The 16,395-nt window shown below is 53.1% G+C and overlaps 3 protein-coding genes across 6 annotated transcripts; all 3 read right to left on the reverse strand.

Annotated features, from left to right (window-relative positions):
* Positions 1 to 893: 893 nt before the first annotated feature.
* SLC25A14 (solute carrier family 25 member 14) lies at positions 894 to 8,338 on the reverse strand. Of its 3 annotated transcripts, XR_011101239.1 has the most exons (10): positions 8,127 to 8,333; positions 7,903 to 8,050; positions 7,010 to 7,104; positions 5,783 to 5,868; positions 5,009 to 5,104; positions 3,881 to 4,005; positions 2,678 to 2,813; positions 2,161 to 2,241; positions 1,222 to 1,368; positions 894 to 1,109 (listed from the first exon to the last, which is right to left on the reverse strand). XR_011101239.1 is itself a non-coding variant. In XM_068697621.1 (9 exons), exons 1-9 carry the CDS (start codon positions 8,188 to 8,190, stop codon positions 1,327 to 1,329), a joined length of 873 nt encoding a protein of 290 aa, XP_068553722.1. In that variant the 5' UTR covers positions 8,191 to 8,338; the 3' UTR covers positions 894 to 1,326. The 3 variants fall into 3 exon arrangements, 1 of the variants encoding a protein (XP_068553722.1); XM_068697621.1 differs by having other exon boundaries at positions 894 to 1,368; positions 8,127 to 8,338; XR_011101240.1 differs by lacking the exons at positions 894 to 1,109; positions 1,222 to 1,368; positions 2,161 to 2,241 and adding an exon at positions 3,114 to 3,322 and having other exon boundaries at positions 8,127 to 8,338.
* Positions 8,339 to 8,536: 198 nt separating this feature from the next.
* RBMX2 (RNA binding motif protein X-linked 2) lies at positions 8,537 to 11,445 on the reverse strand. The gene is made up of 6 exons (XM_068697619.1): positions 11,322 to 11,445; positions 11,097 to 11,212; positions 10,898 to 10,949; positions 10,690 to 10,819; positions 10,374 to 10,554; positions 8,537 to 9,440 (listed from the first exon to the last, which is right to left on the reverse strand). Exons 1-6 carry the CDS (start codon positions 11,324 to 11,326, stop codon positions 9,001 to 9,003), a joined length of 924 nt encoding a protein of 307 aa, XP_068553720.1. The 5' UTR covers positions 11,327 to 11,445; the 3' UTR covers positions 8,537 to 9,000.
* On the reverse strand, positions 11,097 to 16,051 carry RAB33A (RAB33A, member RAS oncogene family). Of its 2 annotated transcripts, XM_068697625.1 has the most exons (3): positions 15,663 to 16,051; positions 11,558 to 11,990; positions 11,097 to 11,212 (listed from the first exon to the last, which is right to left on the reverse strand). In XM_068697625.1, exons 1-3 carry the CDS (start codon positions 15,885 to 15,887, stop codon positions 11,205 to 11,207), a joined length of 666 nt encoding a protein of 221 aa, XP_068553726.1. In that variant the 5' UTR covers positions 15,888 to 16,051; the 3' UTR covers positions 11,097 to 11,204. The 2 variants fall into 2 exon arrangements, with proteins under 2 accessions (XP_068553726.1, XP_068553725.1); XM_068697624.1 differs by lacking the exon at positions 11,097 to 11,212 and having other exon boundaries at positions 11,489 to 11,990; positions 15,663 to 16,050.
* Between the last annotated feature and the right edge of the window lie 344 nt (positions 16,052 to 16,395).

A 16,395-nucleotide genomic window follows, 5' to 3' on the forward strand; every position in this document is an offset into this window, starting at 1 on the left:
CATCCATCACGTAACTATTTATTTACTTGTAACGTTTAGAAATTCTCTTGAAGAGTAAAGCAAGGTGAAGCATATGCATGTTGTCCATTTCTTTCAATCCACTCTTCCCAGTTTCTGGTATCTTGTGGTTTAACTCTGAAAACAATCCTCCCAGCCCTACGAGAAGGAGCTGTGGCCCTGTAGAAATACCTACAGGCTGCTACTCTGTTCATGGCATGATTTAAGTTCAGGAGTTTACTGGAGTCAAATTCCTTATGCATTCAGCTAGTACAGTACACCTAGGTCTTTGCAAAACCACAGCAAACAATTCCCTCAGTTCAGCTGAACATCCCTTATGCAATTTGCACAGAAAATCGCGGTTTACAGCACTCGTGAACAGGAAGCATTGCTGTATGTCACAAGAGACCTTCATCCAAACTAAAGCTGCCCCATAAAGAAGGAAGGAAATAGGAAAACCTAAGCTGTTTGCTTTCACAGACATATGCATTAAAAACAAAACAAAACAAAACAAAACAACACAGAAGAGAATGATGAAAATAACCTGATGTTCTGCTTCGCACTGGAAATGTTAGACCATCATCTTAAAGTGGGGTATCGAGTTCAGTTTTAAATCAATTTACTTTGCTTTAAAAATAATATAAACAATAAGGTTATGAGAGACTGAGGTTTTGCAAAACTAAGGTAACAATTTCCTGACAGTAACAAACTGTGTTTTAGAAACTTTTATATTACAACAAAACGTAAAAATTGATAAGAAAAAAATATATATTTGGGGGAAAAAAAAGATACACATTGTGCAGAAAAAATACTTCATGTTCTCCCCAAAGGCAGACACACCATCTGCTCTGGAAAATATACCTACTGTAAGTCTGCACAAACACAAACTCATACCATCCAGTCAATAAATAATTTAATGAGGTTACAGATCCGCAAGAAAACATGACAGCACCCCTTTTCCAGCCTCCAGCCTCACCCCACAGGCACGGCAGAACAATGCACATGAGCCAAACAACTAACCACAGCTGCATCAAAAGGCCACTGGAATGCACAGATCTTCACAGAAGATATTGCTTCAGGCCCAGACACTTGTACACAGTTAATACTTGCTTCTGTGTGAAAAAAAACAACATGCAGTACCTGCAATCAGCCTCTCAGTTATACTTCAGCCAGAACATGCTCCAGGGACCATGCATTTGGGGGAGGGGGAGAGTCCAGACCCACATGTACCAACACATCAAAAGACGGGGATGGTGAAATGAAGAGGAAGGCTGCAGCAAAATACTGCTGCAAGTCTTGAAGATGACACCCACGGAATGCAGCCAGCTCTCAGAACGGAAGTCGCTTCAACTGCTCATATGTGATAAAAAACTGAAGAGGAAGTTAAGGAATTGGGACAGACAAATATATATATAGCAGCTGCACTGAACCTCCCTCATAACCAGGCCATACCTGACAAGGCAAGGCAGGTAGATCAGCACAGAAAGCCCGTGGGGAAGTCCCTCTTCCAGGCAGCATAAAGTGATCTGTAGAGGTGGAAGAGAGCTGCAGGAGAGCTACCAAGAGGGAAGAGACTGACCCAGAAGAAAGCTGGGCCAGGCTTGCCAAGACCACTGAGAATGGGAGGTGACTCTAACCCCAGACTGGGACTTTCTAAATTTGAATTCTTTAAAACAAGCTGTATACATGATTTCAGAGGGCCAGAAGGACCATTACAGCAATCTGGAAGTGCTGATTCTGCAGAGCAGGTCAGCACCTCTCCTAAGGGCAGAAATTCACCAGGCTTTCCCCCAAAAATGGGAGCCAATCCAGAAACTGCTGCACCTCTAGCAGCTCAAGCCAAATGGAAAGTTTAAAGCCAAACACTTGAGAGCACTTACTTTACAGGAAAGTATCCACACTGCTGCACTGGCAGTCCCTGCACTAACCACCTACAGAGCTTTTAGAAGTAGCAGTCGCCAACAGTGGCATTTTTTGGCACTTGAACCATCTGCAGCCACATCGGTTTACATCTGTCCAAGCAGAACAGGGAGTTCACTTTGGGCTACTGCGAGGAAGACAAAGAGGTACACCATCAGCGTGTCTGCTCTGAACTTCTACTTACAGCTTGTCCTCCCCTGCCTGTCCATGTTCATGGCCTCCCAGCAGCACACTGAAGGATACAATGATGTTCCAGGGACCGAGCCGAAGCCAGTTTGGCCAGAAGCCTTTATAGAGTGCAAAGAATCCCTCGCTCTTCCATGTCTGCGAAGAGAGAGGAGGTATCAGTTATGAGACACAACTTGGGTCCAGTCACAGATACTGCAGAGAGACGAAGGCCCAGGGAGGACTTCTGCTCTGGGAACACCTGGAGTGTTCTTTCAGCAAGTCCACGCATTGTGGATGAATTCGTTGTGGCAGGCACTGTAAACATCCTTCACAGAGTGCAATATCCTCAACACAGAACAGCTCCAAGCTTCCTGGCACACTATGCAGTACGGACACAGCTTTGACTGCTGGGGTACTATGCTCATTACTGGCCTCCACCAAGACTTTGTACCACTGACTGCTACCCTCCAGGCCTGAATGATCAACCAATGTTTGATCCACCTCACTGTCTGCTCATCCAGCCCATATTTCAACAGCTTGAATTTGGCCAGTTTCTAAAAAACAGGAATTTGCCCACCTGTTACCTCCTTACCTTCACGAGACCGTCCAGAGTGCCCTTATAGAGCTCCACGCTGCCCACAATTGCTCGCTGGTTCATCATCCGTGTCCGCACCACGTCCACAGGGTTGGAAGCAATGGCCCCAGCTAGCCCACACGTAAAACTGGAACTATACATACACCAAAACATCAGAGAGGAATAGCTGAGTATGGCCAATCTGGCTCAGGAAGGCCATGACAGAAGCACAAGAGTATCTTTCACTGAATGTTATGATGGGTATTTAGCAATAAACATTAGCTGTACTCTCTGTTCCCACCCAGAAAAAGGAATCACACCACTCTGAGACCCCAGAGAGCTAAGGAAAGTAAAAGCTCAGTTTCGTCTGATTAAGTCCCTGTCAGAGCCCACTGCCAGGTCTGCATTCTGCAGTCCAGCAAGGGTTTCTTCGTGCTGACAAGGTGACACAGACCTGAAGGCAGCCTCTTGGAAGTGCACATCCTTCTCCCCAGAGCAAACATTTCTTCATGGCAGGGAAGGAGGGAGGAAGACCAAAGACAGCAAGAGGGAGCATGCAGCTGCTAGTCTCCTCCCTGCACATATGGTCTAGTGCTTGTCACCTTCAGCCCACAGCAGGCAAACCCAACAGAAGCACTGCAGCACCTCCAGCTAAAGTGTCCACTAGAAGAATAATAGGAAAATGTAGGTGAAGAAAGATTTTGGGAGGTCTCTAATCCACCCCTTGTTTAGAGCAGGGCTGACTTTAAAACTAGGTCAGGTTGCTCAGGGCCTTCTCTCGGTCAGTTTTGCAAACTTCTGTTTCACAAAACTCTTACAGCAATGGCTGCAAGCTGACATTGTTTGCAGAGATGAGCACCTAGGACTGGAGCAGCTCTTTTAACTGATTGCTACACAACCAAAACTCCTGCCCAATTTGTACCAGGGCAGAGACATGGAACAACAGCATGTCTGGTCATCAGTGAGCTAAATTCAAGCTGTAACTTCACCAAAAGGGTTCATTAGGTTCCTTTCTCTGGGGAGATCTCTCTAGGGACACTTGCTGGGCATCCTGAGCTGCTCCAATCAACACACCAGATCTCTCAGAAGTATTGAGCTTGTTCTTGGCAGCTCCAGAGCAATTGGCTCTACAAACAGATCTCACTCCAAATCCCAGCTTGCTCCTCTGCTCCACACACCCTGCCAAGCCTGGAGAGTCCAGCAGCTGCAGCAAATACTCACACAAAGTGGGCAAAGATTGTATCGCCCATCAGGCCTGATAGAATTAAGTGCTTCTTGGTAATGTCATAGACTGGCAGTTCCACCCCAACCACGATGGCAGCTCTCTGGGCTGTTGGGACGACACCCTGCGGGGCACAAACATCAGTCACAAGCACAGTTTGCTACCAGAAGGCCTGCAGCTAGTGTAACATCTCTTCCCACTCCCCTGTCAGGAGCCTTTCTCTGACAATCTACCCGGAATCCTCCTCACCCTGTCTCACAGCTGCAGCTTTTGAGATGGACCAGCTCACTGTCTCCCAGCATTAACTCCAAAGCTAAGAAGGATTCTTCCATCCTACACCGTGACACTTTTACTCCAGCTAGATTAACCAGATGCTGCTTCTCTCCTCTCAGCCACTAACACACAGGAATTAGGCTACAATTTACTCATCTTCCCTCACTCAACAGTACCCAGGGGATTCAACACCAAAAGAGATCCTGCACCACAAAACCAGCAGCTGTTTAGAGAACCAGATGGAGTCCTCCCAGGACCAGGTCCTCCTTGCTACGTGCCAGCAACTAGATTTTGCTTTGCTAGGACTGTTGATTTAGGAGATGATCGTGTATTACAAAAGTTGCCAGTGGCAGGACATTGATCTGGGAACTGACAAAACAATTACTGGAAAGAACAAGCTTAGGTAAGTGCTATGTTCCATCTGGGAAATAACCTAGCAACCACCCCCTCAGGAAACAGGTAAAAGCACCTACAATTCCACTGAGTACCAGGTCACAGAGAACACAGCAGTAATGCAGAGCTTGGCCATTTCACAGGAACTCTAACCTCACCCAAGTAATTCAGGGAAACCCATGTTATCATGACAAAGCTTCCCAGTCACAGAGGAACAACTCTTCAGTGTGCCAAATTATGAGCCATGATCTACCTAGTGGTTATCCCAAACCAGAGAGAAACAAGACTAGCTTGATCAGTGGAATCCAATTTGAATTGGAGCTGTCTCTGCACTGCAACCTGTCTGCGGCACACACCAGCAGCAAAGAGGGCTCCATTTCTTCTCTATTCTATTTTCCCCTCTTGCGTGTTTGTCTAAAGAGCAGAAATAACAACACAACTATCCATCAGGTGGTGCTCACCCTCCAGAGGCCTCGGGTACCCTCCTGCTGGTAGATATCGATGAAGCTGCCAATCATGCCACCCTGGAATAAACTGCCTTGAGCCTGCATTCGAATCTGAAAGAAATGCACAGGTCAGTGGGATAGCATCAGTGTCTGCTACAAGGGGGACAAGGACAGCAGCTCAACGACTTCCTGGTGGTAAGGAATAATGGGGAAACTTACAGCAGACACTGCTTTCCCACTACCCACACGATCTCTCCCCGCAAACCATGCAGCAGATGAGGGCAGGCAAGCAGCAGGGACAGCAACAGGGTGGAAGGGCAGTGAAAAATTCAAGCAACACAGAGTGACAGGCATGGTCTTCCCCTTCTGAAGGCAGCCCAAGAAGGTTGAACCACACACGGGAGAAGTATGGGAAAGTTCTCCAGACTCTCTTCACAACAGGTAGGGCTGAACTGTATCAGCAAAGCTCAGCACAGTCATCAAAGGGAATGGAGCTGAGAAGGTCTGATGGCTGGCTGCCACCCCACTCACCTTTCCCAGTTAATGTAACACAGCCTGGACCACCTACAGATTTACAGATTTCTTGATTTATTTTTTTTTAAACAAAAACAAAACTTTTTTATTGGCTCTAGGCTTCTACTCCCATTCTCAACAAGCCCACATTAGCAAAATAATGCCAGTAGTGGCTTAGAGAACATGTCACTGCAGCTGGGAAAGATGCATCTTCACTGGAAAGCAGGAACACACAGCAAAACAAGGAAGCTGTCTCTGGCCACATACACTTCTTACCTTCAGCACATCCGTTGGATTGGCAAGTGCAGAGGAGATCACCCCTGAAACCACTCCACAGATTACATTGATTAACAACGTTTCATCTGCAACCAAGAAAAGAATGTCAGATTCTGAAGGTCTAAAGGGAAGGTGTACAGATTGTACTGAACAAGCAAGAAGCTCTGGAAAGAATAGAAAAGGTAAGCTCTCAAATCACATGGTGAAGCTGCGCAAGCAGAAACTGGCAACTTGTAATCAGATCAAGGCAGAGCTGTCCCCACAACTGCCTCAGCTACCAGAGGTAAAAAGTAGAAGCTGAAACAGCAACACGCTGTCAGAGAGAAGCAGGTCTGACTGATGATTCTAGCTGATCAGACAAGGAAAAGGCCTCTACACATGAAAATTCTAAACAGTTACCTGATTTCAGTGCCCAGTGACACATTTCTCACAGTAGAGAACAGCAAGACAGAGGTAGACAAAGTGGGGCAGCTAAACATTTCTGAAGGCAACCTGATACAAATTACTTTTAACCTGGAGCACCAGCCGGCCACGCTCTCAATATGTGGCCGCCTTGAGAAAACAGAGAATAGGTGACCCAGGCAGAGAAAGTTAGATGCAATTAGTCCCAGAGGAGGAAAAAAATAATGTAAGACTTCCAGGCCCAGTATTAGAGTGATAGTTATGTTGAAAGAAGGTATGGCCCTTTGCTGGTACTGACCACCGCACTTTCCAGCGGAGACCAGGCCACTGGCTGCCCCAGGCCTGTAGGAAGACAAATATTCAAACAACAGTACTCACAACTGGAAACGCTGCAACAGCGAGTGAGGAGGGGTGTGCAGCCCTGTGTATGGGTGTAGAGCCATACACAGGAAGAGGGTGGGTTGTTGGTTTTTTGTTTTGTTTTGTTTTGTTTTTGGGAGGGGGGGCTCTGAAACCACAAAACAGAGATAAAGGCTGGGGAAAGTAAAGATCTGTCTGGAGGGGCAGGTGTTTGGCTTAGGGGTCATTTCTGTGACTGTGGGCAGTGCCAAGCACAGTGAGGCTCTAATCTATATTGAAAGCTGTCCTTGCTGTTATTATACAAACAAAACACGCAGCAGAAAATGGAAACAACTCAATTTCTTTGACAATTTGTAGCTGGGAAAGGTGGCAGAGAAAGGAAGGAGCCAGAGCACACAGAGCAGAAAGCGCACGGCTCCGTGCTGCACCTCCTGCGGGAAGAGACCTGCCTGCACCGACACCGACCTTCCAGGCGATCCACGAACAGCCGCTTCAGGCTCTGGTAAATGCCGATCTTGATGGTGCCGTAGGACGCCTGTCTCAGCAGCGCCGGGGCAATCCTGAGTGGGGGAACAAACGAGACCCGGATGAACCGAATTCAGCAGTGTGCTCAGGTGGCCAAGAAGGCCAACGGCATCCTGGCTTGTATCAGGAACAGTGTGGCCAGCAGGGCTAGGGAGGTGATCGTCCCCCTGTACTCGGCTCTGGTGAGGCCGCACCTCGAGTACTGTGTTCAGTTTTGGGCCCCTCGCTACAAGAAGGACATCGAGGTGCTTGAGCGGGTCCAGAGAAGGGCGACGAAGCTGGCGAGGGGCCTGGAGAACAAGTCCTACGAGGAGCGGCTGAGGGAGCTGGGCTTGTTCAGCCTGGAGAAGAGGAGGCTCAGGGGCGACCTTATTGCTCTCTACAGATACCTCAAAGGAGGCTGTCATGAGGTGGGGGTTGGCCTGTTCTCCCACGTGCCTGGTGACAGGACGAGGGGGAATGGGCTTAAGTTGCGCCAGGGGAGTTTTAGGTTAGATGTTAGGAAGAACTTTACTGAGAGGGTTGTGAGGCACTGGAAAAGGCTGCCCAGGGAGGTGGTGGAGTCACCATCCCTGGAGGTCTTTACAAGCCGTTCAGATGTAGAGCTGGGTGATGTGTTTTAGCGGAGGCCTGGTTAGCGCTAGGTCAGGCTGTGCTGGGTGATCTCGGAGCTCCCTTCCCACCAGACGACTCAGGGCCATGCACGCTGCCCTCGCAGGCCCCACACGCCGGTGCCCCCCCCGCGGCCCCAGCCCACCGGAGCCTCCGGTGCCCCGATGCTCGCCCCCACGCCCCCTTCCCGGTGCCCCCCGGCCCCGGTCCCCGGCGCTTACCCCGAGTAGAGGGCGCGGCCGCCCTCCTCGCGGCAGATGCGGAACAGGGCGTGGAACATGCCCCGGTAGCGCACCTCGCGGAACCGCGCGTCGGCGCTCTGCCCCTGCACCTGCAGCCGCGTCTTGGTCAGGTCCACGGGGAAGGTGCCTGCGGGGAGAGCGCCCGTCAGAGAACCGGGAGCGGTACCGGGATCACCGGTAGCCGCCACCGAACCGCTCCTCACCGAACTCGGCCACGATGGAGGCGAGCCCGCCGTACACGAAGGGTTTCCAGCTCAGCGCGGACATGGCATGGCCGCGGGCCGCCCCGCCGCCGGAACCGGAGCCGAGAGCGGAACGGGAACGGGAGCGGCGACGGGAACGGGAACGGGAACGGGCACGGGAACGGGAACGGGAACCGCCCCGGCACGGGCGGCGCGCGCAGCCGGCGGCCGGCGCCCCCTGGCGGCACCGGGCTGAGGCCGCGGCCCCGCCGTGCCCCCCCCTTCCCCTTCCCCTTCCCCCATCAGCGGGGCCCGGCCCCCACCGCGCACGCCCCCCCCGGAGCCGGCCCCGCTTCTTTGTTGTTCAGGTCGAGTCAGCCTGAACACAGTACGACACACAAAAAAAGCACACCGGGAAATGAGAGTGCTGCTTCAGTTCTCTCTTCTGGTTAACGATCAGTTTTATTAAGAAGAGTTTAAAAAAATAAACACAAAAAAAAAGCACTCTAACTCAACAGCACGTCTCTTGGGATTCATCACACAAGGAAGAGGCGCTGGGTGCACCCAGGACACACAGGCGGCACCCAGCAGCCTCTCACTGCAGACACAGGGGATGTTCCCACCAGGATGGTGCTGGGCAGTTTGGGGAGCAGCACCCTGCCACCCTCAGCAACCACCTTTGCTCTGCAGGGCGCCTGCCAGCACAGACAGCAAGGAGACCCCTGTCCGAGAAGTGAAATGAGAGACAAAGTCAAAGCTGTGGGAGGCCAAAACACCAGCTGGGGTATCCACACAGAGGTGTCAGGAAGCCCTGCACAGGTTTTTGTCTAGGCTCGAGGAGTACAGCTGTCTCAGGGGGAGCAGCCATAGCCCTAGCGGGTGCTCACATGAGAGCTCAGTGGTGGCTGGAATCTCTAGTGGAACCCCGCTCCCTGTGCCTGGAATGGGACTCTCTGGTGCTACTCTCCCGCTGGTCCCTGGATCTGGTCCCCTCGGACTCGTCTCGCCTGCTGCTGTGCCTTTCACTCTTCCTGCCAGTCTCTTCTCTCTCTTCCCGCGAACTGTTTTGTCCCCTGTGTTCCTGGGAGCTCTTTTCTCCTCTTCTCTCCGACTGCCTCTGATGCCTCTGCTCTTCCTCTTCTCGTTGCATCCTGCTCGCATGTTTCCTCTCAGACCCATTCCAGGACTGATGACTCCCACTGGCATATCGTTCATAAGCAGGATCCTCCTTCTCCTTTTTAATCTTGATTCTAGGATGTGCCTCCTCAGCAGATGCTGCCCTCTTCACAGACTGCGAGCTCTGCTTTTGCCTTTCTTGTCTACTCTTCTCTTTATCTGAAACAAAAGATTCATCTTTAGGGGTAGACAGTCTTGCAAGCATTAGCTCAGCTCCTCAAGCTCTGCTACCTAGCACCGCAGCACCTTTCCAACTCCACTCCCATTTTGAGTCCCTCGCACCCTTGGCCCAAGCTTCATACTTCACAGCCTCTTTACCCCCCCAGATATCCTATTCTACTGCCAAACCTGACACTTTTCTTCTCCAATGTGAGTCACCCTAAGTCCTTCTTTAACATTTGTCACCTTGTGTTATCCCCAGCTAGGTTGCTCTCATGAATTTAAGCACTTTTTGCAACGCTTCGCATCTACTGTAAATTCTGTTTTCTAAGCAATGCACACAGAACAAGAATGTCACTGGATCTGGAGAATTTCCAGAGTTGACAATGATTCTCTTCCCTCTTCACTCCCCTTTGCCTCTCTCATTTTCGCGCATCTCTTCAGCTCCGTGCGACATCTTGTCTCCAGCCTTGGTTTCGTGCTTATTTTATTTCCTCCAACCCACTTTTCTCAAACTAGGACTCTACCTGGCTTATACCACCCTCTCCCCCATGCTAAGGCCCCATCCCGTGTCCTCAATCTGTGCAGCACAGTACTGAACTACTGTACTGACAGGGGAATAGGATGCGGTAAAGGTCTCAAACCCAGATGACGTAACTGCCTGTCACAGAGACAGCCCAGGTGTGTGACAGAAGCTTCCTCTGCACGCTGCAAGCACCAGGCTGATTTCAGAATAACTGACACCCCCACCCCACGCCAACATCACCATGCCAAATCAGCTCATCCTGGAAGCCAGAAGCCACTTCAGGCCAGAAGCCATTTCAGACACTTATCTCTGATGTTCCCACTGATGCTGCTTCCATGAGCTAAGGGCCATGGAGACCCATGCAGTCCCACCCATCCACAGTAAAGACTGGCAGGAACATGTTTCACCTTTTTGCTTTTTTGCCGGCACATCATCATCTTCTGACAAAGAATCAGATGACGAATGAGGCGGCGTTTTAACTCCACAGCCTTTTGCATGGAGAGTTTTTGTGACCTCATCTAAATCATCGGAGTCCTTGGGAGGCCGATAGTTGGCCACGTGGTCCACTCGGATTGTCCTTCCTTTGATCTGCAACAGGAGTCACGTAGTTAGCAAAGCTGTGGACCCACTCCTTGTGCCCTGTGGGACACCAGAGAACCGCAGGGCCAGCTCAAACCACGCGTCAGGAGTAAAAGCAGCCGCATCGCAGGCGGCTTCACTCACCTTGATTCCATTGAAGTTGTCGACAGCGAGAATGGTGCTCCTCTGGTCTTCATAGCACAGGAAGCAGAAGCCTTTGGACTTCCCGGTCTTCTTGTCCCGCACCAGATTGATGTTCACCACCTCCCCGTACCTGAAACACACCGTGAGCACCCCGAGCAGCCGCACGGGCACGGCCCCATCGCTGCGGGGCCGGGGCCGAGGCACTTACTGTGAGAACACGCAGATCACATCCCCCTCCGTCAGCTCGTAGGGCAGCCCACCTGCGGGGAGAGCAGCGGCGCTGCGGCACCGGGACGGGCACCGGGACCGGGAGCAGGATCAGGGACCGGGATGGGGACCGGGACTGGGATCTGAGAGCGGCCACAGCCGCTCCCCCCTCCCCCTTTCCCCCCCCCCGCCGCCCGTACCGACGAAGACCCAGGCGCTGTCCTTGTACTCGGCGTGCCACGACACCGCCTCCTGCACGCCCAGCTCCGCCTCCCGCGCGTTCAGCTCGTTGATCAGCTTCACCTTCGTCAGCGGGCTGGGGGCGAGGACACCGTGAGCACCGGGAGTCCCCGGGACCACCCGGCCTTACCCCCGTGTCCCCCTTCCTCCCCCCCCCCCCCCCCGCCATCATCCCCACAACCTACTTCATGGCGGCGGCGGGGCGCGGGAGCCCGCCCACCCCCGCGCATGCGCGCTCCCGCGGGCCGGGCCGGGCCGTACGGGGCCGGGCTGAGCCGTACCGGGCTGTACCGGGCTGTACCGGGCCGTACGGGGCCGTGCCGGGCCGCGCAAAGCAAGAGGCGGGGCGCAGTGCAGCCTCACAGACTTTATTGTTAGCAGCGGCGGGGCCGCCCGGCTCAGCACGGGCAGGCGTTTTTACCGTTGGCGTCGCGCGTCAGCTCCAGGCGGTGCCCCCGGCCCGGCCGCCTCTCCACATCGCGGTAGAGCAGCGATTTCTGCGCCTTGAGCCGGCAGGCCAGGCACATGAAGATGGACTCCACGTTCTGGCTCTCCTTAGGGTCCTTGGCTGAGGTCTCGAACAACAGCATGTTGTGAGCGTCAGCGAACTTCAGGGCCATGCTGGACGGCACCTGGATCAGGTCCTTCAAGTCACACTTGTTCCCCACCAGCACCTTGGGGACCAGGGGGGGCACCGCGTGCCCGTTGCACTCCTCGATCCACATCTTGAGGTTGGTGAAGGAAGTCATCTTCGTGACGTCGTAAACGAAGACGACGGCATGCACGTTGCGATAGTAGTGCTCTACCATGCTCTTCCGAAACCTCTCCTGGCCAGCCGTGTCCCACACTTGCACCTAGGAAGCAAAGCACAGTGTTCTTGAGGCACGCACGGAAAGGAGGCCACCAGAGCACCGAGTGCCCACCCTGAGGCAAGTCTTGCTGCTTCACGAGTACGTCGGTGTGTTTAACTTGCTGCGGAAAGCAGGAGGGCTTCCTGCTGTTCCACCTTTGACAGCCCATCATGGAGCAACAGCACTGAGCCATCTCCAGGACACGGGCAAGGCCAGCACACTGGGAGGGGCAAGTTCTTATCTAGATGAAGCAGGGTTGTTGGATGAGTTACAGGTTTGGGGGCATATGCTGGCAGTGTCCAAGGCTGTGTATGACAGTGCGTATGCTTGTGTAATTCAAACAGTAAGCCTAGCTCATCGAGTAAGAGCGATCACATCAGCACTTTTCTTCACTTCCAGTACTCTCAGACAAGGGCTAGGCTCTACACGGCATATCCCATTTCTCAGTCATTGCAAATGGTCCATTATATTCAAAAGAATTGACAGCGCCCTTTAATTGTGTGTGCTCTAAGTGAGAAAAATCCCTGCGTGATGACTTACCTGACTGAAACGCCTTGCCAGACAGCCCTCCTCTTCCTAATGCACTTCACCATCATCCCCACCACCAAAACAAATGCCACAAAATGCTTCCCATTTCAGAAACATTTTTGCACCAGATCAGGACATTAGCCCACTTAACCCTATGCCATAAAAAAGAACCTGACAGAATTGCAACAGTACAGAAGAGGCAGGGCAAAGAAAAGAGCAATGTTCCCATGTGGTGCTCTGCCTGGGAATGGATAGTCAAATGAGAATTTAAGGGTTAGGATTAAAGAGCTGTTGAGGTTCCTGGAGAGCGTTGGTGGCAAATTCCTGACCCAAGTGGCAGAGGAGACGAGGAGGTGCTCTGCTGGGCCTCATACCAACAAGGAAGGGCTGTCACGGTCAAAGCCATCTCACTGACCATGAGATGGTGGAGCTCAGGATCCCAAGAGGAAGGAGTAGGGCAAAATTTGAGACCACAGTGATGAATTTTGAAAAGGAAAGACAGAAGATGGGCCCAAGAAAGCTGGCTAATATTCAAAAAAAGCTGTTCATCCCAGGCAAACAGGCCTAGAGGCATTGCTAGACAAGGTAAGAGCAGCGGATATTGTCTACGTGCACTTTCAACAAAGGCTTTCAACACTTGTCTGCCATAAGATACTCACAGAGAAGCTGATGAAGTCTGGCTGGATGAGCAGTGGGGTGGATCAAACACTGGCTGATCATCCAGGCCTGGAGGGTAGCAGTCGGTGGTACAAAGTCTTGGTGGAGGCCAGTACTGAGCGTAGTACCCCAGCGGTCAAAACTGTGTCCATTCCCGTTCAACATTTTTGTTAATGGTCTGGGTGAGGAGGCAGACTGCACCCTCAGTAAATTTGCAAACAACACAAAAGTGGGGCGTGGGGCTGATTCACCAGAGGGCCGTGCTCCAGAGGGATCTGGACAGGCTGGAGAAATGGGTGACAGGAACCCCTTGAAGTTCAGCAAGGAGAGGTGCAGAGTCCTGCTCGTGGGGAGGAACAACCCCAGGACATGCTGGGGGCTGCCCAGCTGGGAAGCAGCCTTGAAGAAAAGGACCTGGGTGTACAGGTGGACACCAGCTTGAACATGAGCCAACAGCGTGCCCTTGCCACAAAGAAGGATAATGGTGTCCTGGGCTGTGCCAGGCAAAGTATCATCAGCAGGTTGAGGAAAGTGATCCTTCCCCTCTATTCAGCACTGTTGGGGTGGCATCTGGAGTACTGTGTCCAGTTCTGAGTTCCCCAGTGCAAGAGAGACATGGAAATGAAAAGGGCCTTCAAAATGATAAAGAGGTTGGAACAGCTCTTGTATCAGAAACTAAGAGAGCTGGGGCTGTTCAGCATGGAGAAGAGAAGGCCCAGGGCACATCTCACCAGTGTTATAAATATGTATATATAAAAATGTGATAAATCAATCTTATCAATATGTATAAATACCTGGACAGAGGGTGCAAAGAAGCAGCCTGGCTCTTTCAGCATTGCCCAGCAACAGCAGAAGTTCCTTCTAAACCTCAGGAAGCACTTCTTTACTGTGTGGGTGACAGAGCACTGGAGCAGGTTGCCCAGATTGGTTACAGAGTCTCCCTCCTTAGAGATCTTAAACAGCCACCTGGACGTGGTGCTGGGCAGCCTGCTCTGGGTGGTCTTCCTTGAGCAGGGGGATTGGACCAGATGGCTTCCAGAGGTCCCTTCCAAGCTGCACCTTGCTCTTCTGTAAGAACTTCTGTAAGCTGCAAGCTGGCAATTTCTAAATTACTGTGATTTACCCGAACCACCCTGAATTGTGACAGTGCCTGCCCCACAATCTTTCAGAGAGTAAAAATGTTGGCAACAAAGAGATACCTCTCATTCATCTCCATGCCACTTTATCCCAGGCTGTTTAGTTCTGGGCAGAGCAGCAGCAGGAGCCCCAGGCCTCTTGTCCCCAAGGTGCTTGCTGGGAACAAGTGCGACTTAAAGGAACTGATCCCACCTCTCCATTTGGATGCACGGTCCTAGGAGAAGGGCAGTTTGCTGCCCTGCCTCCCAGTCCTGCTTGCTGGAGCAGAAGTAATATCCAAAGGTAGAAAGCATGGCAATATTTTCAAGCTAGTGACCAGAGGACAGCTTCATGCCAGCCTGCACTATAGCTTGTAACACGGACAGGGGGCACTGGATGGAGCTGGGCAAGGCACGAGGGGGAAATGAACACCTTTCGTCTTAAAGAGAGGAAAAAAATCATGGTCAGTTTAAAAGCACAACTAAAGTTGTCATCCAACATTAGCTCTACATTCACTGTGATCAGCCCCTCAACTTTTGATTCTCCATCTGTCTGCAAAATATAGCAGTATGGGCTTCTTCCAGAAGTCAGTCTTTCACAGACTGCTGCTTGTGCTGATCCACCTAACCAGGAAGGCCAAGATCTGCTGCAAACTGTGCTTCCCAAGCTGTTTTCTACCCACTGCTCGTTGATCTGCGGATCTCCTCAGCTCTGAGCTAATGCATTTCTTTACTGTTGCTGGTGTACATACAGCAAATTAGTTCTATTTTAGCTCCCTTGAAACTGCATCCTCCGATTGCCTGCTAACATTCCTGTGCATTAACATCGGAGCTGTCAGGCCCGCTGCAACCAGCTAGTGCAAGCTCCTGGCTTTCCAGCAAGCCTCTAGCCAGCCTACAGCCATATGCTCTCGTGGTTTCTGTGCGAGCTGTGCTCCGGTTTCTGCACACAGCTCCCTCCTCCAGCTCCCTACAGCTTCACCCCTTTGCTGCTGTGGTCGAGCCTCTGAAGCCGGGGCCGGCCTGGCGCTGTGAGGACCCCGTTACACCAGATGCTTGCAGCGTCTCGCTCCGAGCTATTGTCTCAGCCCCCCTGCAGACTCAAGCAAACAGCATATAAATAGCAAAAAAAAAAAAAAGCAACGTGGCTATTTATTAACAGCAGCGGCGTGTTGGGAGGACATCTCCACAGCGCGGGGAGGGAAAACCTTCCCGTGGCCCTCCCTCAGGACGGAATGGGAACGGGAGAGCCCCGAGGGGTGTCCGGCAGGCACAGACTCGGCCCCGTGACAGGGAGCGGGGCCGCCGCCAGCCCCGGCTGCGGGTGCGCTGCGGGTGCGGTGCGGGTGCGGGTGCGGGTGCCGCCGCGGCCCACCTTGATGCGCTCGCCCTCGATCTCCACCGTCTTCTCGCGGAAGTCCACGCCGATGGTGGCCTCGGTCTTGTCGGGGAAGGTGCCCCCGCAGAAGCGGAAGGTCAGGCACGTCTTGCCCACGTTGGAGTCGCCGATCACGATGATCTTGAAGATGCGGGTCTGCACGTACGGCTCCAGCGACGAGTCGGGGCCCGGCGGCCGCCCGCCGCCGCCGCCCGCCGCCATCCCTCACCGCCTCATGGGGCCGCCCCGCGCCGCCCCGCTCCTCACACAAAGGCTGCGGCTGCGGCGGGCGGAGCGGGATCAGGTGGTCGGTGCGGCCGGGGGGCGGCGGCACCGAGCGGCGGCACCGAGCGCCAGCGCTGAGGCGGCTCCGCCCCGCGTCAAGGGCGCCGAGCGGAGCCCGTGAGGCGAGCCCGTGAGGCGAGCCCGTGAGGCGAGCCCGTGAGGCGAGCCCGTGAGGCGAGCCCGTGAGGCGAGCCCGTGAGGCGAGCCCGTGAGGCGAGCCCGTGAGGCGAGCCCGTGAGGCGAGCCCGTGAGGCGAGCCCGTGAGGCGAGCCCGTGAGGCGAGCCCGTGAGGCGAGCCCGTGAGGCGAGCCCGTGAGGCGAGCCCGTGAGGCGAGCCCGTGAGGCGAGCCCGTGAGGCGAGCCCGTGAGGCGAGCCCGTGAGGCGAGCCCGTGAGGCGAGCCCGTGAGGCGATGGGGACGGGGGCTCGCTTTTCCCTGTCCTCCA

This window comes from Anas acuta, chromosome 13 (assembly GCF_963932015.1).
Source record: "Anas acuta chromosome 13, bAnaAcu1.1, whole genome shotgun sequence".
Taxonomy (NCBI): domain Eukaryota; kingdom Metazoa; phylum Chordata; class Aves; order Anseriformes; family Anatidae; genus Anas; species Anas acuta.

Bases quoted from the DNA above. Each gene is read 5' to 3' on its own strand.
- SLC25A14 (XM_068697621.1), bottom strand. From the start codon at position 8,190: ATGTCCGCGCTGAGCTGGAAACCCTTCGTGTACGGCGGGCTCGCCTCC. The intron at 5,869-7,009 runs GTCGGTGTCGGT...TCTTGGTTGCAG, and splicing joins GTTCGTGGATCGCCTGGAAG to ATGAAACGTTGTTAATCAAT. The intron at 2,814-3,880 runs GTGAGTATTTGC...GTGTATGTATAG, and splicing joins ACAATCTTTGCCCACTTTGT to TTCCAGTTTTACGTGTGGGC.
- RBMX2 (XM_068697619.1), bottom strand. The intron at 10,950-11,096 runs GTACGGGCGGCG...CTCTCCCCGCAG, and splicing joins CAGCGCCTGGGTCTTCGTCG to GTGGGCTGCCCTACGAGCTG. The intron at 10,820-10,897 runs GTAAGTGCCTCG...GGTGTGTTTCAG, and splicing joins GTGATCTGCGTGTTCTCACA to GTACGGGGAGGTGGTGAACA.
- RAB33A (XM_068697624.1), bottom strand. From the start codon at position 15,887: ATGGCGGCGGGCGGCGGCGGCGGGCGGCCGCCGGGCCCCGACTCGTCG. The intron at 11,991-15,662 runs GTGGGCCGCGGC...TTTGCTTCCTAG, and splicing joins TCGAGGGCGAGCGCATCAAG to GTGCAAGTGTGGGACACGGC.